At 50.9% G+C, this 22704-nt stretch overlaps 1 protein-coding gene and 1 pseudogene across 4 annotated transcripts; one reads left to right on the top strand and one right to left on the bottom strand.

Annotated features, from left to right (window-relative positions):
* Window positions 1-1018: 1018 nt before the first annotated feature.
* LOC150001139 (U6 spliceosomal RNA) lies at window positions 1019-1119 on the bottom strand (annotated as a pseudogene).
* A 3689-nt stretch (window positions 1120-4808) lies between these two features.
* URGCP (upregulator of cell proliferation) lies at window positions 4809-21008 on the top strand. Of its 4 annotated transcripts, XM_090286938.1 has the most exons (7): window positions 7046-7098; window positions 8480-8628; window positions 8930-9038; window positions 14845-14915; window positions 16454-16504; window positions 16685-16723; window positions 18324-21008. In XM_090286938.1, the coding sequence occupies exons 3-7, from the start codon at window positions 9034-9036 to the stop codon at window positions 20912-20914; spliced, it is 2757 nt and encodes a 918-aa protein (XP_090143064.1). In that variant the 5' UTR covers window positions 7046-7098; window positions 8480-8628; window positions 8930-9033; the 3' UTR covers window positions 20915-21008. The 4 variants fall into 4 exon arrangements, with proteins under 4 accessions (XP_090143062.1, XP_090143063.1, XP_090143064.1 ...); XM_090286936.1 differs by lacking the exons at window positions 8480-8628; window positions 8930-9038 and adding an exon at window positions 4809-4910 and having other exon boundaries at window positions 6993-7098; XM_090286937.1 differs by lacking the exons at window positions 7046-7098; window positions 8480-8628; window positions 8930-9038 and adding an exon at window positions 4809-4910.
* The last annotated feature ends 1696 nt before the right edge of the window (window positions 21009-22704 follow it).

The following is a 22704-nucleotide window of genomic DNA, read 5'->3' as shown; positions in this document are numbered from 1 at the left end:
CTCTCCCGCAATCATATCCCTCCCCGTTGTCCACGTCCATGAGTCTTTCATACAGGCTCTTTGACTAAATCCTTCCCTTACTTATCCCCCTTCTCTCCCTCTCCCCTCCCCCCTATTGACTGCTATTCTGCTCTTTGTTCTATTTAGTTCCTTTGTTTGTGTTGTTCTTTAGTTTCCTGTATTAGGTGATATCATATGGTATTTTTCTTTCTTTGCCTGGCTTATTTCACTAAGCATAATTCTCTCTAGTTCCATCCACGTTGTTGCAAATGGCAGGCGTACAACTTTATAATACATCTCTATATTCCACTGTGTGCTCACCACCCATAGTCTGGTCTCTGTCACCATGTTTTTGACAGCCTTTACTGTGTTTATTTTCTTCCACCCACTTACTCTATTGTTGTCTGTGTTTTTGAGTTTATTTGTTGCTTTTTTAAAAGATATTCAATAGATTCTTTAAAGTTTTTTTTTAATTTTTGATTTATTTATTATTTTCCTATTACAGTTGTCCCACTTTTTCCCCCATTTCTTCCCCCGACTCAGCCCACCCCTTCTCCCATAGTCAGTCCCCACCTCGTCGTACATGTCCATGGGTTATTTATACCAGTTCCTTTACTAAGCCCTTCCCCTGCTTAGCCCCCTTCTCTCCCTCCCCCCATCTCCCGTGGTAGCTGTTAGTCTTCTCCTTGTTTACATGCCTCTGGTTCAGTTTTGCTTGTTTGTTTGTGTTGTTCATTAGTTTCTTGTATTAGGCGATATCATATGGTATTTGTTTTTTGTTGTCTGCCTTATTTTGCTAAGCATAATTCTTTCTAGTTCAATTCATGTTATTGCAAATGTCAGGAGTTCCTTTTTTCTTTCTGCTGCATAGTATTTCATTGTGTAAATGAACCACAGGTTTTTGATCCACTCATCTACAGATGGGCACTTAGGCTGTTGCCAGCACTTGGCTATTGTAAACAGTGCTGCTATGAACATAGGGGTGCATAGGTTCTTTTGAATTGGGGTTTCAGGATTCAAAAATATGGAGTGCTACACAAATTTGCATGTCATCCTTGTTCTGGGGCCATGCTGATCTTCTCTATTGTTCCAATTTTAGTATATTTGCTGCCAAAGCGAGCGCTATTTGTTGTTCTTTAAAGATATCCCACACATGAGTGAAATCAGTGGTTCTCACCCTTCCATCTGATTCATTTCCCTAACACTCCCAAGATTTATCTATTTTGTCACAAATGGCAGTATTTCATCTTTTTATGGCTAAGTAGTATTTCATTGTATATATGTACCACATCTTCATCTAATCATCAGTTGAAGAACTGCTAAGGTTGTGTCCATGGTTGTTGTGAATAATGGCACAATAAACATAAGGGTACATGTACCTTTGTAAATAAGTGTTTTTAAATGTTTAAGATACCCAGAAGAGGATTGCTGGGTCCTATGGTAGCTCTGTTATTCATTTTTTTGAGGAACCTCCATACCATTTTTCTTGGAAGCTGTACCAATTTTCATTCCCAGCAGCAGTGTAACATCCTCTTCAATGCTTGTTATTTCTTGGCTTATTAATAATAGCCCTTCTAACAGATGTGAAATGGTATCTCATCATGGTGTTGATTTGCATTTCCCTTATAGCTAGTGAAGTCAAGCATCTTTTAATATATATGTTAGCCATCTGTATATCTTTGGTAAAGAGTCTGTTCAGGTCCTCCACCCATTTTGTCACTGGATTTTTTGGTTCTGTTGTTGTTTTGTCTCAGTTCTTTATATAATTTGAATATTATCTCCTTATTGGATGTTTTATTTGCAAATATTTTCTCCCATGTTGTTGGGTGCCTTCTAGCTTTGTTGATTGTTTCTTTTGCTCTGCAGAAGGTTTTTAGGTTGATGTATTCCAGTTCATGTATTTTTGCTTTTACTTCTCTTGCCTTTGGGGTCAAGTTCACAAAGACCCTTCTATGTTTTCTTCTATGTATTTTATTGTTTCAGTCTTCTATTCAAGTCTTTAATCCATTTTTAGTTATTTTTTGTGTATGATGCCAGTTAGTCTAGTTTCATTCTTTTGCATGTAGCTTTCCAATTTTATGAACACCATTTATTGAAGAGGCTTTCCCTTCTCTGTGGGGTACCTGTCCTGCAGATCCCTGATGCGGATGAAATGACTGACTCAGAGGCGACGTGTCTGAGGAAAGAGAAAGGGAGTGCCTCTCAGTGGAGGACACTGCCGGACCTTTCCGGGGTCTGAGTTTTTATTAGGTTGGCTATATGCAGAAATGCATGACTTGAGGAGGCAGCCCCCCTCCTAACTATCATTAGCAAGGACAAAGAGAAATATGAATCAACATGTAGTAATAAGCGATTCAGACTTTCAGGGCCAGAGTACATTGCAAAAGCTTAGAGTACACTCCCGGAGTTAGACATTCCATTGATACAGATTTGGAGACATACAAAGAAGAGCAGGTAGAGCAGGCTTTGCTAGTGTCAAAGAGGACATTGCATTCTTATCTTTTTTTCCTAAGACCCTTTGGAGAGTGGGAACGGTTGTACAGGAATTGGAGCATGCCAACCAGCTTGTCCTTAAGACTTACGGGCCCATATGCTGGTCCCGGCTCAAAGTAGCGGTCACAGTTTCCAATACCATACAGATCGGTGTCCTACACTTCTCTATTGTATGTTTTTGGTTTCTTTGTTGAAAATTAGCTACCCATATATGTGTGGGTTTATTTCTGGGCTCTCAGTTCTATTTCATTGATATGTGTATCTATTTTTCTGCCAATACCATACTGTTTTGATTATTGTAACTTTGTAATATCTTTTTTAACATACATATTAATATTTGCAGGTATAAAATTCTCTCAATACTGATTTTGCTGCAATTTTGGTGTGTTTATTTTATTTTTACTTTTGTAAAAGTATTTCTAATTTCCCTTGTGATTTATTCTTTAAACTGTCAGTTGTTTAAAAGCTTGTTGTGTAATTTCCACACACTTGTGATTTTTCCAGTTTTCCTTCTGTTTTTGGCCCCTAGTTTCATTCCATCATGATCAGAAAAGATTGTTCGTATGATTTAAAAAACACTTTTTTAAACTAAGGCTTGCTTTGTGGTCTAACATATGGTCTATTCTGGGGGGCATTCCATGTGCACTTGAGAAGAATGTGTATTCTGCTGCTGTTGAGTGTTCTGAATAAGTCCGTTGGGTACAATTGACTTGTACTGTTGTTCAAGTTCTGTATTTTCCTATTGATCTTCTGTCTGTTTTTTCTCTCTATTAAAAGTGGCTATGAAAATACCCAGGTATTATAATATAACTGTCTGTTTCTCCCTGTGATTCTGTGAATGTATGCTTTTTATATTTTGGAGCTCTTTTTTTGGTGCTTATATATTTATAATTGTTATGTCTTTTTGAATTGACTTTTTTCATTATGTTCTTTATCTCTTGTTACAGTTTTTGACCTAAAGTCTACTTTGTCATGTTAGTATAGTTTCCTTTTGGTTAATACTTGCATGGAATATTTTTCCATTCTTTTACTTTCAACCTTTTTCTATCTTTATATAGTCTCTGTAGAGACTGTAGACTGTCTATGCTTGGACCATTTAAAAAAATCTACTCTGTCAATCTCTGCCTTGTGATGGGACAGTTTAACCCATTTACAGTTAAAATAATTACTGATGGGAAGGAACTTACCGCCATTTTTCTGTTTTTTAAAATGTCCTTCCAGCCGCAACCGGAACCAAAGTTGCCCACCCCACCCGCCATTCCCACCGGAACAGAGCACCTGGCCGGTCAGCGGAAGTAGAGCAACATTATCAGAGACCGCCAGTGGTCAGGCTCTTCCGGTGAGAACTGGGCTCCCCCGGCTTCCGCAAACCGGGTCCCCATCCCGTTTCCCAGTCCTCACACCCCCATCACCCGGAACTAGAGGGAGCGGAGCGCACAGGAGGCGACCTGCTCTAGACCAGGGCCGCCCCGGCCCCACCGGGGGAGGGTTCGGGCGGTGGCGCACGAACACGCCGTGTCAGAGACGGCTTTTTCTCGCTGGGGCGTTCGCTTGGTGGCTGTGAAACTTACGTCTGTCTCAGAGCCCCTACAGAATTAGTTCCGATGGCTCCTGCTTGTTGTCTCTAAGTTTCTGTGGAGAAATGGAGCCTGGAACTTCCTACTCTGTCATTTTGCGGAATACTGGTTTTTAACCTATCAAATTGGCAAAGATAAGTAAAAATGTGGAAGTTATTGAGGGTTTGGGGAAAGTAGCTCTGTCACCAGTGTTGGTGACCTTGCTGGAAGAGCAGTGTGTGTGTGTGTGTGTGTGTGTGTAGTCTGCATATATGTAGGCGCATGTTTGCACATGCAGGTATATACGTGTGTCGGGATTGATGTGTGTCTGTATGGAGATGTCAGTATCTGAAAACTTAAAAACACTGATGTCATCTGACCTAGAAATTCAGCTCCTAGAAACTTGGCTTAAGGAATCGGCTGTCTGGGAAGTTTTGGCCGCAAGGGTGCTTGCTGGCCACAGGGTTTATAGTAATGAAACACTGGCAACACTAGGGGCGGGGGAAAACACAGGATGGCCCACGGCCACGAAAAGTCCTGTTTTAATTTCAGTGAACTTTATTACTTATTATTATAAAGTATATCTTAAAACTAACATTTAAAGAAATTATGCGACCTCCCTCACGCGATTGGTTGCCGGCCCCCAGAACCCTTCCCACCCGGGGTCCTGCGGGGTTTGCACCTCCCAGCCAGTCCCCCGCCGCGGCCCCACCCTGCGCCCCCGCCCCGCCCTGCCCTGCGCCCTGCCGCTCACTGCGTCCGGCGGGCAGCCGGTAGCCGGCGCGAGGCCCCTCCCCAAGCCGCGCGGCGGAGGAAGCGGAGGTGGTGCGGAGACCTCGCCGCGCTCATGGCGTCGCCCGGGTGAGTGCGGCGCTCCGGCGGCCAGCGGGGCCGCGGCTGGGCGGGGGGGGGGGGGGGGGGGGGGGGCGGTCCGGGGAGCGCAGGGAGGGGCCGCGCTCCCCTCTGGGTCGTCTGCCCGCCAGGCCCCGCGGCCCCGCTGGCCGACCTTGGGCGGACGGGGCCGCGGCCGGGCCGGGCCCAGCCCGGCAGGGGAGGGAAGGAGAGGGGAGCCCGCGCCCGGGGCCCGCGTGTTGTGAGTCGGCTCACCCGCCGCAGGGAAGCGGCCCGGACACCCGAGGAGCAGGGGCGAGGGCAGGGAGACCGGCGCCCGCCCGGCACCCCTGGGCCCCGGCAGCGGCGGGCCTGCTGGGACGGTTGCCCCGTTCTGACCTCACTTCCTAAAGCTGTCTCGGTGTTACACGTTCCTTCTAGGAAACGATGGTACCAGGCAGAGTTTGCAGTTTTAAAAAAATTCTACTTGCAAAATAAAACCTCAGTAATTAATTATGATTACTTTTTATTTTGGTAATTTAGTCATGAAAGCTGGGAATGACAGCCCAACTCCTTCCTTTGCTTCACAGAGGAGGAAAATGAGACTCAAGGTCACGGCTGTAGTGGGTAAAATGCACTGTTGGACTGTTGTCCGCCTCGCAGAGGGCTTGTGCCTGGTTGGGGTGATGTGATTCAGGCCGCCCACCTTCCCACTTCGCAGCGGGCCTTTATTTACAGGCGCCGGGCTTGCCACGGAGGTGGTGAGGCCAGAGCCCTCCGGGGGGGGGGGGGGGCTGGCTCCGGTGACAGCAGCCTGATCGTCTCCACCTGTCATGGCTTTTCCCATTTACCGGGGCACTTTCTAGGCTTGGGGAGCAGTGGCCAGACACACCCAGTACTTTAAGCTCATAAATAGAATAAACAAGGGCTCACCCCTCAGAAGGCTTGGCTGACTCACCCAGGGGCCAAGGTCCCACTGTGTCCAGCCCAAGGGGTGAGGCAGCAGGTAGGGGTCAGCCTATGCAGGGAAACCCTGAGGTTTTTAAAAAAGTCATGGTGCATTTAGCATCCAAGCCCACTACCTTGTAGACTCGGATCAGAAGTGGACTTGGTGCTGGGCTGGTGTACCCCTCCGTGAGGCAGCAGGCCCTAAGCAGTGTCACTATGGAAGGTGGCATTGGCTCAGACCAGCTACCTGCAGTTCCAGCTGTTTGAGAGTAACCCCATGAGTCTGAAGTTGGCACAGATCTGTAATCTTATGAGGGATACCCGCTGCAAAGCTGTGGTCACAAAACCTTTGGTATACGTTATGTCATTTCATAGAGAGAACTATGCACTAGGGCTATGGACAGACTGGGGACAGTCCATACCTCCAGACCTGGCTTTCTGAGATCCCCTGGGCCCTGTGGGTCAGCCTAGCAGCAGACACTCTGCCTGCGGGACTTGGTGCTGTGGGAGCTGCAGGAGACAGGGCAAGGATGGGCAGTGCTGTGACTTCTGTTGGGCTATTCACGACGGGGCCTCCAAACCCTGTTTCCAAGAAGTGTGTTGTCAAGCCCTGTTCTCACTGCTTTTGCACATATTAAGTTACTGAATCTTCACAACAACCCTATCAGTAAGTCCTGTTTTTATCCCCATTTCGCAGGTAAGGAAACTGAGACCCAGTTAAGAGTTTAAACTAAAACTTGATATAAAACAACCCTGTTAAGAACGATTGGTTTAAATTTGGTTACGGAGGCGCACACAAAAATACTGGGCCCTGACAGGCGGCATCTCTCAGGCCAGCTTCACATGGAGCTGCAGTGAGGGCGTGTTCTCGCTCTTCGTCGTCGGAGCCAGAAGCTGTCTTAGCAGAGCAGTTGTCCCTTCGGTCATGATTTTACAAAAGATGGCTGAAGTGATGAAATAACTGAGAAGCGGCTATTTCCTTTAAAGGAGGGTTCCAGTCCGAGGTTGTGCTTTCTGAGCCCCACCTTCATGTCAGGATGGCCTTTCCCATCGTAGTTCAGATGTGGATTCCATTGTAGATGTTGTACATTGCAGCTTTTTTCCCCCTATCCTCACCCAAGAATATGTTTTTATTGATTTTTTTTTTTTTTTTTTTTTTTTTAGGGGGAGAGGAAGGGAGAGAGAGAGAGAGAAACATGGATGTGAGAGATAAACATCGATTGGTTGCCTCCGGGGTGCACCCAGTCCTGGGATTGAACCCACAACCTAGGTATGTGCCCTGACTGGGAGTTGAATCTGCAGCCGATTGGTGTACAGGACAACGCTCCAACCAACTGAGCCACCCGGCCAGGGCTCTACATTGTGGCTTTTTATGAAATCATTAGTTTACTTCTTTTTACAAAGAAGTAATACATGTACCTGGTACACATCTCAGAAGGTACAGAAGGGACTGAAATGGAAATTCAGTGCACCCTGCTCCTTACTGAGGTTGTATCCCTCAGAGGGGCAGACCCAGTGGGGTGCTGTGGCCTTGTTTTGTCCTAAGCTCAGAATGCATTTTGCAGGTGTCCTTGGCTCTTTCTCCTGGACATATAGATCATTGAACATTGATAAAGTGAGTCTTTTGTCATCTGTGTCACAAATACTTTTCATCCATTTGTCATTTGCCTTTTGACTTTATTCTGATATATTTTTAAGCACTTAATTTTTTTTTTCAGTGCATTTTTGGTTTCATTCTCTAATTTAAATCCTGGGCCCATTTGGTACTCATTTTGGTGGAAGGAGTATTAGGAATCACCTTTTTCTCAGGTTGTTGTAACTGAACCATCACCAGGTCCCACACTGTATCTGGCCCGTGTCTGGGCCCTGCTCCTGGGCTCTGCATAGACCAGCACTGCAGCCTGACTGCAGTGGCCTTGCCTGCGTGTGACTGTTGGCAGGTTTTGTCCTCCTTCATTACCGCTTTTTTTTTCAGAATTTTCCTGATTATCATCATAAAAATCTTTTTCCATAGAATCAACTTATCTGGTTTTCAACCTAGATTCACTTATAGGTTAATTGAGGGAGAAATGTCTTTAAAAATTATATTGTCTTCTTTTCTCCAGTCTGCCTTTTCATTTGTTCAAGTCTTACATTCTTTAGCATTTAGAGTCTTTTCATGTAGATGTTGCTCATTTATAACATATCTTCCTAAACGTTTCCTTGTTGGTACCATAAATGGGCGTTTTTCTCCATATTTCTCAAGTGCTGCTTATATGCAAGAAGGCAGCCGGGTGTCCCCAGCTCTCCATTCTCATTGATTGCAGTTGTTTTCCAGTTGATCTTGGGTTTTCAGGACTTTCTGTTACGTGGATACACAGCAAGGCAATCTTGCCTTTGCTGGGGGTAGAATGTCTGTCGTTAGGGAAGGAGCTGACAGCGGTCCGCCCAGTACAGGGTGGAGGGCTGACTTCCCTGGGCCCAGTGAGCTCCTTGTAGCCCTGTGTCTGCGCAGCATCCGCCCCCAGCACCAGCCTGCTCGCAACCCCTCCAGCCACACCCCCCGGCCCTTCCCGCCTCAGACAGCGGCAGCCCTGTTGAGCCTGGACGCGTGGGAGCTCCTGCACCGTGTTTCTCACACGCTCTGGCCGGTCTGTTGAAACCCTTCGCAGAGACTTTCGGAGATGTAGCTTCTGTTCTCAGCCTGGGTGTGGCCACCCAGGTCTGATCTTCATCATCTCTCGTCTGCTGTTGGCATGGGACAGGCGTGTCGCCTTGGACTCAGAGCATCATCCAGAGCCAAAGCCAGCCTTTTCTCCTGGTGAGAAGCTCTGTCCCCTCTGCCCTCTCCACTGCCTCTCTACTGCTCTCTCTGTCCCAGCCTCCCGGGGCCTTGGCCGCAGCCTGGCTGCCCCTCTGCCCTCTCCACTGCCCCAGAGGACTGCGTGGCTGCTGTCCTCACCTCCTGCCAGGCCTGTGCGGGCAGGTGCTCTGCTCCGGGAGGCCGACCCTGAGCACCTTACATCTTCCTGTGTTTCCTCTATTTAAAACTTTTAAAAATTGTTTATTTTCAGTTTCCTGATGTTTGTGTCCTTCACTGATGCTTCTCAAACTTCATAAAGGGTCCTAGCAGCAAATGAACATGTGGATAAATCCAAGAGAATACTGACTGCTTTCCATAAACTTGCTTCGTATCTGCAAATCTCCAGATCCTGATATTAACTGAATGAGGTGTGCAGGGCTGGGATGGCCCCCTGGTTTTGTTGCTCATATGTATATATTCTGTAGAGTTTGGGTCATGAGTATTTATCACCTCTTTCCAGCCCCGCTCTAGTGTAAGTTCCTGGAGCAGTAGGGCTGCACTTCAGAGCCATTACCTGTCGTCTGGTAAACTTGTGCGGCATGAGCTCCGGACGAGGGCTGGGTTCTTGGATGCTGGTTCTCTCCTCAGGTTGCAATATTGTTGCCTCAGGCCCCGCTGAAGGGCATTGCTAGCAGCCAGGACACTTTGCCCAAGGGGAAGGTGTCCTTTCTCAGTGCCGCTCCCCTGGCAAAAGGACACAGGGCCCTTGGTCGGGCTCCCTGCACACTACAGCGTGTTTTGGGGTTAAATGCCAGGCCACACGGTGCTCATCCATTTACGTGCCCTGACACCTGACATCTTTTTGTCCCCACGTGCCGCTCAGTGGAACCTTTTCACGTGTGTCTTCTCAGTTCCCACTTCTGTGGGATGACTTTTAAACTTTTCTAATGTGTGGTCCCCTTACAGAGGTGGGATGACCCTCAGTTTTGGGTGGTGGTGTGAGTTGAATTGAGCCCTCCTCCCTCTGAAATGTGCTTAAGTACTAATCTCTAGGACCTGAGAATGTGACCTCTTTTTGGAAGCAGAGTCTTTGCAGATGTGATTAGTTAAGATGAGGTCGCCCTGGGCAAGACTGGGCCTTAATCCGGTGACTGCCGTCCTTACGAGAAGCAGAAAAGGAGCAGACGCTCGAGGGGAGGACCCGCGGGAGGGCAGGCCCAGCGGACCCACCGTCCATCGCCGCGTGCACGGTGTCAGTTTGCCGGGGGCTGGAACAGCACCACAGGCTGGGGGCTTATAGCACACCCATGTCTTCCTGCGTACTTCTGGATGCCAGGGGTCCAAAGCTGGCGTGCCCGCAGCTGGTTTCTCCGGGAAGCTCCGAGGGTGTCTGCTCTGTGCCTCCTACTGAGCACCCGGTGTCCTTCGACGGTTGGTGCGTCACTGCAGCCTCGGCTTCTGAGGCCTCACGTGTTTCTTCCCGTGTAGCCAGATGTTCCTTTTACAAGGATACCAGCCAGGGCGTTGGGCCACCCCATCTCAGTACGACCACATCTTTAATTAATTCCAGATAAGGTCCTATCCATGGCACTGGGGTTAGGACTTGAACATATCTTTAGGGAGGATTTGAAAGCGTTTATACTGATATAGTGAGGCTTTGTAGGCAGAGTAACTGGCTTTGGCTTTTGTTTTGGGACCCAGATGTGGAGCTGGAGGGGGAAGTGGCAGGTCTTGAAAACTGTCAATATCAAACAGCAAAAATGGAGCTAGAATCTTCATGGCACAAAGCAGTTGACACCACGCTGCGACCACACTGCGTGTGAACCGGCAGCTCTCCTGCTGGACGGTTTGCTGTGCCTTTCTGTGTCATTGGAACCATCGTGAAGGAGCTGGGTTTGTTACTAGGAATTAGCCCAGTTCATGAGGTCTGGATGCTGTTCTGGGCACTGAGGGATGCTGTCCCGGCTGTGCACAGCTCTGAGTGGCAGCTGACATCTCTATTCTCAGAGGTCTTGGGTGTAACTAGCAAAACTCCTCAGGTAGTTGTTAGAGTGACAGCCAGTGAGGCAGACGGCTGCTTCCAGCTGCAGACACGCAGGAAGCCCAGTGTGCAAACCGGGGTGTCCACCCACTGACAGGACACCCTGGGCCCTCAGGGCGGCGGTCCGCTCACCCTTGCCCTGGAGGGAAGTCTGTGTGAGGCAGTAAGCCAGCACAGAAGGGGAGCCGTGGTGGTGGCAGCAAGGCCGCAGGCCCGGGCAGCGCGGAGGCCAGGAGCCCATGCCGGGCCTCTGTGCCGTGGCTCCTGGGTGGTACCTGAGCTGGGCTCTCCTTGTGACTTAGTGCCCTGGGGCCTTGTGAGGGCCAGGAGACGAAACCTATGGAGCCCCCGACAAAAGAGTGAAATGGACACAAAGAATGTCGTCCTGTGTGTTGTTAATTAATAGAATGACCCACAGCAACACGTCTAGATTAAACGGTCAAGAGAGTTGGTTTATGTGTTAATGCTTTTTCGAAGGAGCAAAGACCTTCCTTTGTGTTTTTCTGTATTTTATATTTGTCATATGTTTGGCATCAAAAAAGGATATTAATGATATTAGTAACCTTCAGACACTGCCTGGCTGAAAGCCCCGTAGCCTGTGTCTGGCCATTGGAAGTGGTGCTGGTGCCCTGTCTTGGTCTGGCCGGCCCGTGGAGGCTCCGTGAAGCTCAAGGCTGTGTGCTTGGGAAGTGGCTGGATTTAGAGTTGGCAGGTGGGCTTGTTGATAGGGTTTGTATCATTACAAGCTGTAACTATGAGTTACCTGAGACCTCTCTGAGCATAGAAAACAATGAGCCAAAGGGGAGCCCAAGGTTCATGGTTGAGGTCTGTCTCCGGGCTTGTAGGCCTGACCTGTCTGAGCTTCCCTTCTGCCTGCAGGGTGGCTTGGGGTGTTAGCTCAGGCTGCCGTGACCAAGCAGGTGCTGCTGCTGGGGCTTTCCCACAGATGCTTGTTTCACGCAGTTCTGGGGCTGGACATCCCGGATCACATGCCGGTCGATCTGGCTTCTCCTGGGGTCTTGTTCTGGGCTTGCAGGGGCTGACCTTCTTGCAGGAGCCCACAGACAGAAAACAAACCCCAGGGGTCTCCTCCTGTGATCAAACACCCATCCCATCCCACTCCTATGATCTCGGTTGACCCTAATGGCCCTCCTAAAGACCTCATTCTCCAAACAGCCCCAATGGGGGGTTGTGGTTCCAACACGAGGACCTGAGGGGACGCGCCTACTGAGAGCAGAGCTGTGAATGGAAAGCATTGGACGCAGGCATGGTTTTGTCGCTCTTCTCTCTCGTTGGCTGAAGTACAGAACTTTATGTGTATTTTCATCAGTTAGCACAAACTCAAGGCCCCTCCTGTGATAATGCCACTCTGGCTCCCTGCTTTGTGTGCAGGAAAGAAAGGTTGGAGTACAGGCTCAGTCCTGGCAGCCAACTGGGGAGTGCCCTGCCCTGCCCTGGGCTGTGCACACCTCTCTTCTGTCCCTGGGACCTGGGGCCACCACTCTGGTTCTTCCCTCGGGGGAACTCTCTTAACCATCCTGCGGTTTTCTTTTGTTAACGTTGCTTTTTTCATTATAAAAGCCATGCAGTGTTCCCTCACCGTAGGTATTGCGTTCTGGAGCTCCCCTCGAAGGAGGAGCCTTACATTTATTCTACACTCTTAAACCTACTAACAACATACGTATACAGTACTGCAAAATCCTGCAATATAACGAAAAATCTGCGATAAATAAATAAATATAATATTTTTTAAAATCCCACGATACAGTGAGGCCGCAATAAGTGAACCGTGATACAGAGAGGGACCACTGTATATGTTCTTTGCCGAAAAGTGAAGACCATGTAAACTCCCGTTTTTATAGGCAGCAGGTTCAGATGACATCAGAGTTCAGAGCTCTGCTGTGAAGTGGCTGAAAGAGCCTCAGCCACAGTGACCATGGTTACTGGCACTCTCCTCGGGGAGGGCAGAGGATGTGACCCCCCAGGAACACGCGGAACTGGGAGCAGGGGTCCTGGGAGGGTGGACTGGGTGAACACAAAGTCGTTGTCTTGCTGGTGAAGTAAGTGGAGCGGGATGGCTTACCCCGGACCGACTTGCCCCAGACGAGTTGCCGCTGGCTCAAAGGGGCCCCAGGTGTCAGGCCTCCGTGAGGCCCCCACAAGCCGTATTCTGGCCCTGATGCCCCACTCACAGTACTGTTCTCACAGCCTTTTTAGTTTTATTAAATAAGGACATGCTTCACCTATTTAAAAGGCTTCAAATAAGACAGAATAAACCGATATACTACCCAGAAGTAACGAACCACTACTAACTTTTAAAACTTCTTATTTTGAAATAATTTCTGCTTAGGAATTTTAAAAATAGGATTTCTCCTTTTCTTGACATTTTAGCTCATTTACAATTCTCATCTCCCATTCTTTCTCTCTCGCTGTGTCTATGTATGTGTATGTACACACACAGGCACATGTAAATGCACATGTATATCTTTTTTAAAAGTTTATTTAATCATTTTTAGAGAGGAAGGGAGGGAGAAGGAGAAGGAGAGAAACATCGATGTGCAAGAGATACATTGATCCATTGCCTGTCATGTGCCCCCACCTGTGGACCTGGCCGATAATGCAGGCATGCGCCCTGACCGGGAATCGAATTGGTGATCTTTTGGTCCACAGGCTGGCACTGAGTCCGCTGAGCCACACTATCCAGGGTTGTGTCCTTTTTTCTTAAGCATTAGAGAGTAGGTTGCAAACAATCTTTATCCTGAAATCCTTTGGTGTCTGTTTCCTGAGAATAGAGATATTCTTACATAACCACAGTAAAGTTTTTATTGTTAGCAAATTTAACATTGACAACACCCATATTTCAGTTTGTTCAGTAGACCCTAAAAGTGCTCCTTGTACTCCTCACTTTTGTCTGTGTGTATGTTACAACACTCAGACTTTGGGAAAATACAGTTCTCTCCCCATCTAGCATGAAGTTTCCTTTTGTGTTTGTCCACATGATTAGATCTAGGTTCTACATTCTCAGCAGGAATCCTGCACAGCTGATGTTGGGTCCTGCTTAGGGGACAGAGCCAGGAAATCCGTGCATGTGCTCGCAAACCTGCATACACGGTGCACAGGAGTGCGTCCCAGTGCAGCCCTTGTGCGTGCTGTGTCTGGCCACCTCCCCCCATTCATACATCCCTTCTCCAGCTGTGGAACCTGGCTCCTGGCAGTGCAGCATGCTCACTCCTTCCTAGGACACACCTAGAAGAGTGGATTCTGAAGTGGACTGTACGTACCTATCAAACCTACTTAGAATAATTCAGGACTATCCTTCCCTGCTCACACTGTCTACTTTTTGTGACTACCCTCTGGCTCCCCATGTCTACCTGCAGATACACATGCCCAGCTTTATCAACTCACCACACTGCACACACTGACCCGACTTCCCCACTGTGCCATTCCACAGCCTCTTCCATGCCATGTTTGTGTCTACAAAGTGAGATTCATCGTGTTTTGTGACGGTTGCAGAATAAGACCAGACCAGAATTCCCTGTTATTGGATTTTTGTTTTAAAATGTGTGCTGCCCTGGCTGGTGTGGTTCAGTGGATTGAGCGCTGGCCTGCAGACTGGGAGGTCTCCAGTTTGATTCCCAGTCAGGGCACAGGCCTGGGTTGCAGGCTGGGTCCCCAGTCAGGGGCGCATGAGAGGCAACTGATTGATGTTTCTCTCCCTCTCTTTCTCCTTCCCTTCCACCCTCTCTAAAAGTAAATAAAAATAAAAAAAATATTTAAAAAAATTAAAAACAAAATGTCTCCAATTTTTTCCCTGTGATGTATAAAGCTGGCATCAACATCTTCGTAACTATATCTTAATTATTTCCAGAGGGTAGGTGTGGAATTACTGGTCAGAGGGTGTGCATATTATTGTGTCTTCCTGGATGGCTGTCTGTGCTCCGGCTCGAAGTTGCTGAGGGTGCTGGCGTTTTCCCATGTGGCTGCACAGCAGAACCACTGTGGGCGCGCTCAGAAGCACTGGCATCCAGGCCTGGACTCAGAACCTCCGAGATTCTGGTTTCGAGGCTTTGGGGTGTGATCAGGATTTGTAGTTTTGAAAGGCTCTTCACAAGATTTTGACATGTAACCAATTAGAAAGCAAAAAGTGATATTTCATTGTTTTTAACTATAATGTTCTTCTGAAATTGTTTCAGACAGTCAGATTTGGGAGAAGTGGCCCCAGAAGTAAAAGCCTCTGAGAGACGAGCAGCTGTGGCCATCGCAGGTGAGTGAGGGCTTGGGCCCTCTGCACGGCCGGTGGGCAACTCCCCACTGACCCCCACTGGGAGCCAGACCCCAGCCACCGCCTGGCCTGAGCACATAGACCGCAAAGTAAAGAAGGCTATGGCTTTGTTGTTCCTTTTACAAGAATATTGCAGCTAGGGGGTCTTTAGAAAACTCCCCTTGTATATTCAACATGAGATTCCATTTTGAACAGGTGGTACCCACGCCAGGACACATCCTGCAGTTTGAGTGTTATAACTACCCGACACGTGTCCAGAGTGACTGTCTGGTTCCCACCCTGGGCACTGCTGAGAGTGGAAGGTGTATTTTGTTGGGCCCACAGGTGTAAATTGGAACTGTCTTCGCAGACTGAGGCTTGTGGTCTTTCTGGTCACAGCTGTTTTTTTCCCTCGAGGTTTACGGGATAGGGCTATAGCTGCCCCTTGTGACTTCAGCTTTAAGGTGTGGCCACCCCCAGACTTCTTAATTTCTCTCAGTAACTAATTTTGAATGTACCTTTCATTAACTCAGTGCTTCTCCAAATGAATGTGTTCTGTTGGATAGTAATAAGTTATGCAAAAATAATTCCACAAAATATGCAAATGAGTTTGGGTTAAAGTCTTTTTGTTTTTATTAATTCAAACAAATAGTTATTCTGTGAGTTACTACCTCACAGCCGCTATAATGACTAGTATCAAAAAATCAAGAGAAGAATGTGCTGGACAGGGTGTGGGGAATGGGAGCTCTCGTGCATTGTCGGTGGGAGTTTAAAATGGTGCAGCTGCCATGGGAGGCGGTGGAGGTTTGCTCCAGGGACTGGGAAGAGATGGGAAAGTGCCTTCATGGGCACAGAGCTTTACTTACAAGTGATGGAAATGTTTCGGAACTAAATAGATAAGAAGTGGAGATTGCACAGCTTTATAACTTCATTATAAAATTGTTTTCTTCCCCAAAGGTTTTTTCTTTTTTGTTAAAACATACATAATATTTACTATCCTAACCCTTTCTAAGTGTCCAGTTCAGGGTATTAGATACATTCACACTGTTGTACGCCCATCAGCACCACCATCCCATAACTTTACTTGCCCTGCAAATAAGAAATTCTGTGCCAATTAAATCATCACTCCCCATTCTCCCTCCTCCCACCCCTGGTAGCCACCATTATACTTCCTGTCTCTGATTTGACTACTGTGGGTACCTCCTCTTAAGTGGACTCCTACAGTGTTTGTCTTTTTTGACTTGCTTATTTCATTCAGTGTCAGCTTCATCCATGCTACAGTGTTTTGCAGAACCTCCTCCTTGTAAAGGCTGAATAATGTGCAGACCCCACTTGGTTCACCCATTTACTCATTGATGGGCAGCCGGGCTGCTTTTTTGTTTTAGCTACTGTGAATAATGATGTTATGAACATGGGCGTACAAATACCTCTTTGAGACCTTGTTTTCAGGTTTTGGAGGTATGTTCCCAGACGTGGCATTGCTGGGACGCGGCCGTCCCTACTTGCTGACAAAACTAAGTGTGTCGGTGTTTCTCTTCCAGACCTGGAGTGGAGAGGAGTGGATGGAGATGGCGGCGAGCTTCAGCACGGAGGTAGGAGCCTGGTGGCCACTGGGGTGGGAAGAGAGGGAACGGGCAAAGGGAACACTGACTGGGGTTTACATTTTGAACAATTGCGTCAGTGAGAAACAGAGCAGGTTCTGAGACCAGCTGAAACTGGTGTGAGTCCAGGTGCCTGGTCTGTGTGACACACCTTCTCCTTTGCTGTTGCAGATGGTTCAAACGAGGCTCAGGACAGCGACTTTCCGGCAGGTACGTGCTTTATCTCTCATTTCTTCTCTCTGCTCCAGGTTCCTGTCCTGTTGAGGAGAAATGACATCTCTGCCAGCGGCCCCCACACCTGGCTGCCTCAGAATCATCTCTAGTCCATTAACTCTTTATGTCGACTTACATGTTAGTAGTAGTGCCAGGAAACACATCCCTGGGGGCTGTGACTGCACAGAATGGCATAGTGAGCTGGCCTCTTTGGATGTTCTTTTTAACAAGCTCTCAAAAGGACTCAGAAGCCCAGCAAAGTCTGGCAACCACCTGTCTGGTCCAGTGGTTTCAGTGACAGATCTGCGAGGGTCACACACGGGCATGTGTGTGTAGATCAGTAGGCTGATATGCTCCGGCTTTTCACTGTTTCACTCAACTACCATACCACTTACAAAATAAGGACAGTTGTTCCATGTGTGATACGAAGAATGGTGTCTCTGGTTTCCTTCTGGCAAAACTCAGAAACCTGAGGACCACGTAGGAAGAGTCTTTTCTTCAGTGTGTCTCTCCCTGGTGTCCTCCTATTCCTGCAACAAGTCACCAGCCCCTGGTCCGACTGCAGCCACATGGCCAAGAATCTGCTCGGGGTTGGCAGACGGCCAGCAGCAGGTGGCTGCGGGGGAGCGAGGCCATGGTCCCGGTGCTCTGGGTGCTGCTGGGTGACCCGAGCACCCCACCCAAAGCATCTCCTGCATCACTTCCTGTTTGGAGAAAGGAATGGAGAGAGTCCTGGGAAGTAGCAGGATCTTTATTTATTTTATTGACTTAGTTAACATTTAAAGTGTACTGACCACATGTAGTATGAAAATCAGTAAGAGGCCATGGCCAAGACAGGGAAGCAGATGAAGCCTGTGGCAGGGGCAGGACTGTTGTGAGCATCCAGCGTTCGTGAGAGTCCAGATCGTGATGGGTGCTGTGTGAAGAGCTGAACAAATCAGTGCAGACTTACGATAATGTTTACTAAACAGAAGAAAAAATTGAACCCGTGTTATTGGCTTCAGGCTTGTAAAATAGTTAGTGGTGGCTTATAGCACTCTGTACCTAGTGAGCTCCCTGTTTCCTTTCAAGCTTCTCCAGCTATTTTGTAAAGAGGAGAGAACCTGAACAGGAGAATCAGGTGATTCAGTGATCATGTCACCTGAGGGACATTCCCGGGGGCAGGGAAGGGGAGCCCACTGCCGGCCTGAGTGCAGGGGATGCACAGGGTGTGCGGCGTGGTGGTGGGGAGACAGGCTGCCTGCACATCTGGGTACCCAGCTGCTCACTGCAGCCAGTGAAGGTGGGCTTGGTGCTGCTGGAGCCCGCTGGCTTCCAGAGAGAGGAGACACGTTGACCTCTGTCCCCTTCCCTCTCTAATGTCCCAGATGGCCCCTGGTTCCTGTCCTCTTTCCTCTCTAATGTCCCACGTGACTCCTGTGTTTGCATCTGGATGGTGGGATTCACTGTGTCTTGCTCGCAGGTGGTGCAGGGGTCCTGCATTAAGGGGGCCCCCCGTATTAAGGGGTCCACTCCCCACCCCCCAGTGCTCCCTTCCCACCCCTACCCTGGCCCCTGCCTGCAGGGTGAGCACTTACATCTTCATTTCTCTCCACAGTGGAGAGGAGCCGACTGCAGGAGATGCTGTCGCTGTTGGGACTAGAGACTTACCAGGACCAGAAGCTCGGCCTGCAGGATGCTCTGCAGATCAGTGGTGACAGTGTGAGGAACTGGGCTCCTCAGGCTCCCAGGGACCTGCCCTGGAGCTTCCTCAGGAAGCTGCAGGCCCGCAATGCCGAGGCCCGGAGCACCACCGTGCTGCTGGACCCCCCCCCGGACAGCCGGCCTGCGGAGAGGGAGGGCCCGCTGGAGGAGGAGGTCATCTCCTGGGACTCGGCCGACGACGCCTCCGCGGACATTTACTCCTTCTCGGAGCTGCCCACCCCAGACACGCCTGTACACCCCCTGGACCTCCTCTGTGCCCTGCTGCTGTCCTCCGATGCCTTCCTGCAGCAGGAGATCGTGCTGAGAATGTCTCTCTGCCAGTTCGCGCTCCCACTCATTCTGCCTGACTCAGAGAACCACGCCCACACCTTCCTGCTGTGGGCCCTGCGGGGCGTCGTACGGACGTGGTGGGCACCGTCCCCGAGGGGTGCGGGCAGCCTCCGGGAGGACAGCGTGGTCCTGCCCCGGGCGCCCGCCTTCGCCTTCGTGCGCATGGAGGTCAGCAGCAACTCCAAGTCCCAGCTGCTGAACGCCCTGCTCAGCCCAGGCCACAGGCAGCGAGACTGCTTCTGGCACCGGGACCTGAGCCTGGGCAGCAGCCCCCGGGAGATTGCGGACGGGCTGGTGGAGATCTCCTGGTTCCTGCCCAGTGGCCGGGAGGACCTGGACCTTTTCCCGGAGCCCGTGGCCTTTCTGAATCTCAGAGGTGACATCGGGTCTCATTGGCTGCAGTTTAAGCTCCTGACAGAAGTCTCCTCAGCCGTGTTCATCCTGACCGACAACATCAGCAAGAAGGAGTACAAACTGCTGTCCTCCATGAAGGGGTCGGCCACCAAGTACTACTTCATCCTGAGTCCTTACCGTGGGAAACGAAACTCAAACCTGCGGTTCCTGAACAGGCTGGTCCCCGTGCTGAGGATGGACCACTCCCACGTGCTTGTGAAGGTCAGCAGCACCGACGGGGTGCGCTTCCTGGGCAGGGTCCGCTCCATCCTGGCGCACGTGGCCCGGTCCCCCTGCAGGAGGGTGTCTGTGGAGGACATGGCCCACGCAGCCCGCAGGCTTGGGCTTAAGGTCGACGAGGACTGTGAAGAGTGTCAGCGGGCAAAGGACCGGATGGAGCGGATCACCAGGAACATTAAAGACTCTGACGTCTACCGCCGGGAGGAGCTGAGGCTGCAGGGGGAGCCGTGGAGAAAGGCCGCCCGAGTGGAGAAGGAGCTGTGCCAGGCACAGTGGGCCGGGGACCCTCCAGACAAGCACCGGGCAGAGCTGAGGCACCGGCTGCTGGAACTGCGCACGCAGCAGAGCGGCCACCACCCTGCCGGGGGTGTGCAGGAGTTCATGGCTGGCATCAGCTGCCCCTCCCTGGGCGAGAGGCAGTATTTCCTGAGGTGGATGGAGTGGGGGCTGGCCTGGGTGGCCCAGCCAAGGCCGAGGCAGCCTGCAGAGGCAGTTCTGACCCTGAGACCAAAGCAGGGTGGGACTGGGGCCCTCCGTGAGCCGCTCTGGCCAGAGCCCCTGGGGGTGGAGCACTTCCTGCGGGAGATGGCACAGTTATATGAGGCAGAGAGCTGCCTGGTGGAGGCAGGGAAGCTGCCAGCAGGCCAGAGGCGGTTTGCCCACTTCCCAGGCCTGGCCTTGGAGCTGCTGGTGAGGGGGCTGCCCCTGGAGCTGATTGACGGGAGCACACTGAGCACTCCCCTGCGCTGGGTCACCGGGCTCTTGAAGGAGCTGCACGGGCACCTGGAGAGGTCACGGCTGGTGGTGCTGTCAGCACTGGGTGTGCCGGGCACGGGGAAGTCCACTCTTCTCAACACCATGTTTGGGCTTCGGTTTGCCACAGGGAGGGGCTGTGGTCCTCGAGGGGCCTTCATGCAGCTCGTCACAGTGGCTGAGAGCTTCAGCCAGGACCTGGGCTGTGACCACATCCTGGTGATAGACTCGGGGGGGTTGATAGGAGGTGCCCCGGCCACGGCTGGTGAGCGCTTTGACCTGGAGGCCTCCCTGGCCACTTTGATAATGGGGCTGAGTAACGTCACCGTCGTCAGTTTAGCTGAAACACGGGACGTCCCGCCGGCTGTTGTGCATGCGTTTCTGAGGCTGGAGGAAACAGGACATGTGCCCAACTACCAGTTTGTGTACCAGACCCTTCATGACACGCCTGCCCCGGGCCCAAAGCCGCGGGAGAGGAGGCCGCTGCTGGAGCAGCCCGCGGGTGGGAGCAGAGCTGCCACGCAGGTGGGCAGGCAGGGAGACGGCCTTCGGACGCTGGCGGGCCTGGCGTTCTGTGACCCTGAGAAGCAGCACATCTGGCACATCCCTGGCCTGTGGCACGGGGTGCCTCCCATGGCCGCCGTGAGCTTGGCGTACAGCGAAGCCATTTTTGAGCTGAAGAGGTGCCTGCTGGAGAACATCAGGAACGGCCTGTCGGACCCAAACAAAAACATGCAGCAGCTCATCGAGCTGGTGCGACGGCTGTGAGTGCAGCTCCCGAGGGGCGTCCACCTGGGGCCGGCACCGAGGGGGCTAGTGTCCTGCCTGTGGGAGAAGGCCAAAGAGCAAAAGATGGCGCCTGGCCTTTCCTTAACAGCTTGACAAGCTGAGAGAGGTGGAGGGCTGAACCAGCCCTGGGGTCCGGTGCAGACATGAGCTCTCAGCCCCTTGGACAGCCCCGCGGTGGGGCCCCTGCTGTCTGCGCCAGAGCAGAGAGGGCCTCTCCGTCACTGCAGCCGCTCACGTGGGTGCCCAGGAGAGGGGCCGGGAAGGGCCCCAGGGAGCAGGAAGGGTTCCAGCGTCAGTGGGCCGATGCTGCCCATTCAGTGAGTGTGTGTGGGGGGGAGTCTATTTATTGCCCTCCCAGCCCCACCCTGCTTACTCTGCCGCACCCTCCACCCTGCAGCACCTTGTGTGTCCCTCCCCACAACACGAACCCACACATTGTCGATCATCGCGACCTGCTCACGCGTCTGCCCCTCCCCCAGGCTGGGACCTCCTCGGGTGCAGCGGCTGTGTGTTCCCACCTTTGTCACCCCAGGGCCTGGTCCACTGTAGGCACTTTAATAAAAGTTTGTGAAACAAAGGAATGCACAAATGGGAGCAACAGGTGGTTCCTCTCTGGGCCTTGATATTCCTGTTTCCTCCAGGAGGCTGGGGTCTGTCCGAGGGAGGGCTGCGTGGTAGACCCCTCCGAGGAGGTCCATTCTAGGCAGCCACTGAGAAACTGAATTCTGTGTCCTTGCAGGGGCTGCAGGGTGTCCCCCATGCTGTCGCATTCTGTAGGTGAGGAAAGGGCCAGAGCTGTGGGACCTGCACGGGCAGCGAGCTGGCCGGGATCCGCTGTCCTCAGCGCTGCGCCTCTTCCTCCCGCCCCGCGCAGCCTTCCGTGCCAGCCCTCCATTCACCGCGGTGCCCCTGGGACCAAGCGTCCAGACACCGTGGCCCCCTGCCAGCATTGGAGCCAGAATTTGGGGTCCTTCTCCCCTTGATTTTCCACCTGAAGTCCTGGCCTGCGCTGGCTCTTACTGAGGTGACCTTGCTGAGCCTCGGAACCCAGTCCCAGCTGTGTCACTAGCTCCAGGAACCTCAGCTTAGGCCTTGGGGCCTCCTCCCCTCCATGTTTTGCAGTTTCAGGAAAACTGGGCCCGTGGTGGTGACCAGGGCTCCCCTGTGTCCTTTCTTCCTTTTGCCAGACGGGTTGGGGAGCCCTGGGCACCGGAGCCCATCCTGGAGTGCCGGACATCCGCGTGGGTTCTGTGAGCCTCTACACTTGTGTGACGGGCAGAGACATGTACTGATACTCGGGGAAACCTGATCTAATCAAGTTAGGAAATGTTTTCCTAAACATTAAACTCTGAAACTTAAAAAAGAGTACGTCATCCTCAGACACCAGAAGCTCATCTCTTTCAGGATCACCGAGTAACATAAATTTTAAGATATTGGTTCCCCTGGAAATATCCCATGCTCCCGCTCCTTTCTCCCCCAGGGCCATGCGTCTGCCCCAGGGCTTCCCACACACAGTGGCAGTTCACCCAGGATGCTTTTGGTCCCCCAGCTCAGGCACTGGGAACCCATCTTAGAATTGTTGAGTGTCAACCAGTTCCCTTTAAAACTGACTCTAGATATTTGTGAAATCTGCAGCAGGGAAGCCAGCCCTACTGGTTCCTCACTGATCCAGGGTTCTTTTCTTGGGGGTCTATCCATTGTCCAGAGTTAAGTTTCAGTCATCAAATTGCTGAAAATTAGGTGTGTGCTTTCTCTTCTGGGGAAAGCGT

This window comes from Furipterus horrens, unplaced genomic scaffold (genome assembly GCF_987537825.1).
Source record: "Furipterus horrens unplaced genomic scaffold, mFurHor1.1.pri manual_scaffold_9, whole genome shotgun sequence".
Lineage (NCBI taxonomy): Eukaryota > Metazoa > Chordata > Mammalia > Chiroptera > Furipteridae > Furipterus > Furipterus horrens.
The sequence above is the reverse complement of the archived record's forward strand: the minus strand, read 5'-3'. Positions and strand labels throughout refer to the sequence as shown.

Coding starts and splice junctions, on each gene's coding strand:
- URGCP (XM_090286936.1), top strand. CDS start 7,025: ATGGATGTGAGAGATAAACATCGATTGGTTGCCTCCGGGGTGCACCCA. Junction 7,099..14,844: donor GGATTGAACCCACAACCTAG/GTATGTGCCCTG, acceptor AAATTGTTTCAG/ACAGTCAGATTTGGGAGAAG. Junction 16,724..18,323: donor GGACAGCGACTTTCCGGCAG/GTACGTGCTTTA, acceptor TTCTCTCCACAG/TGGAGAGGAGCCGACTGCAG.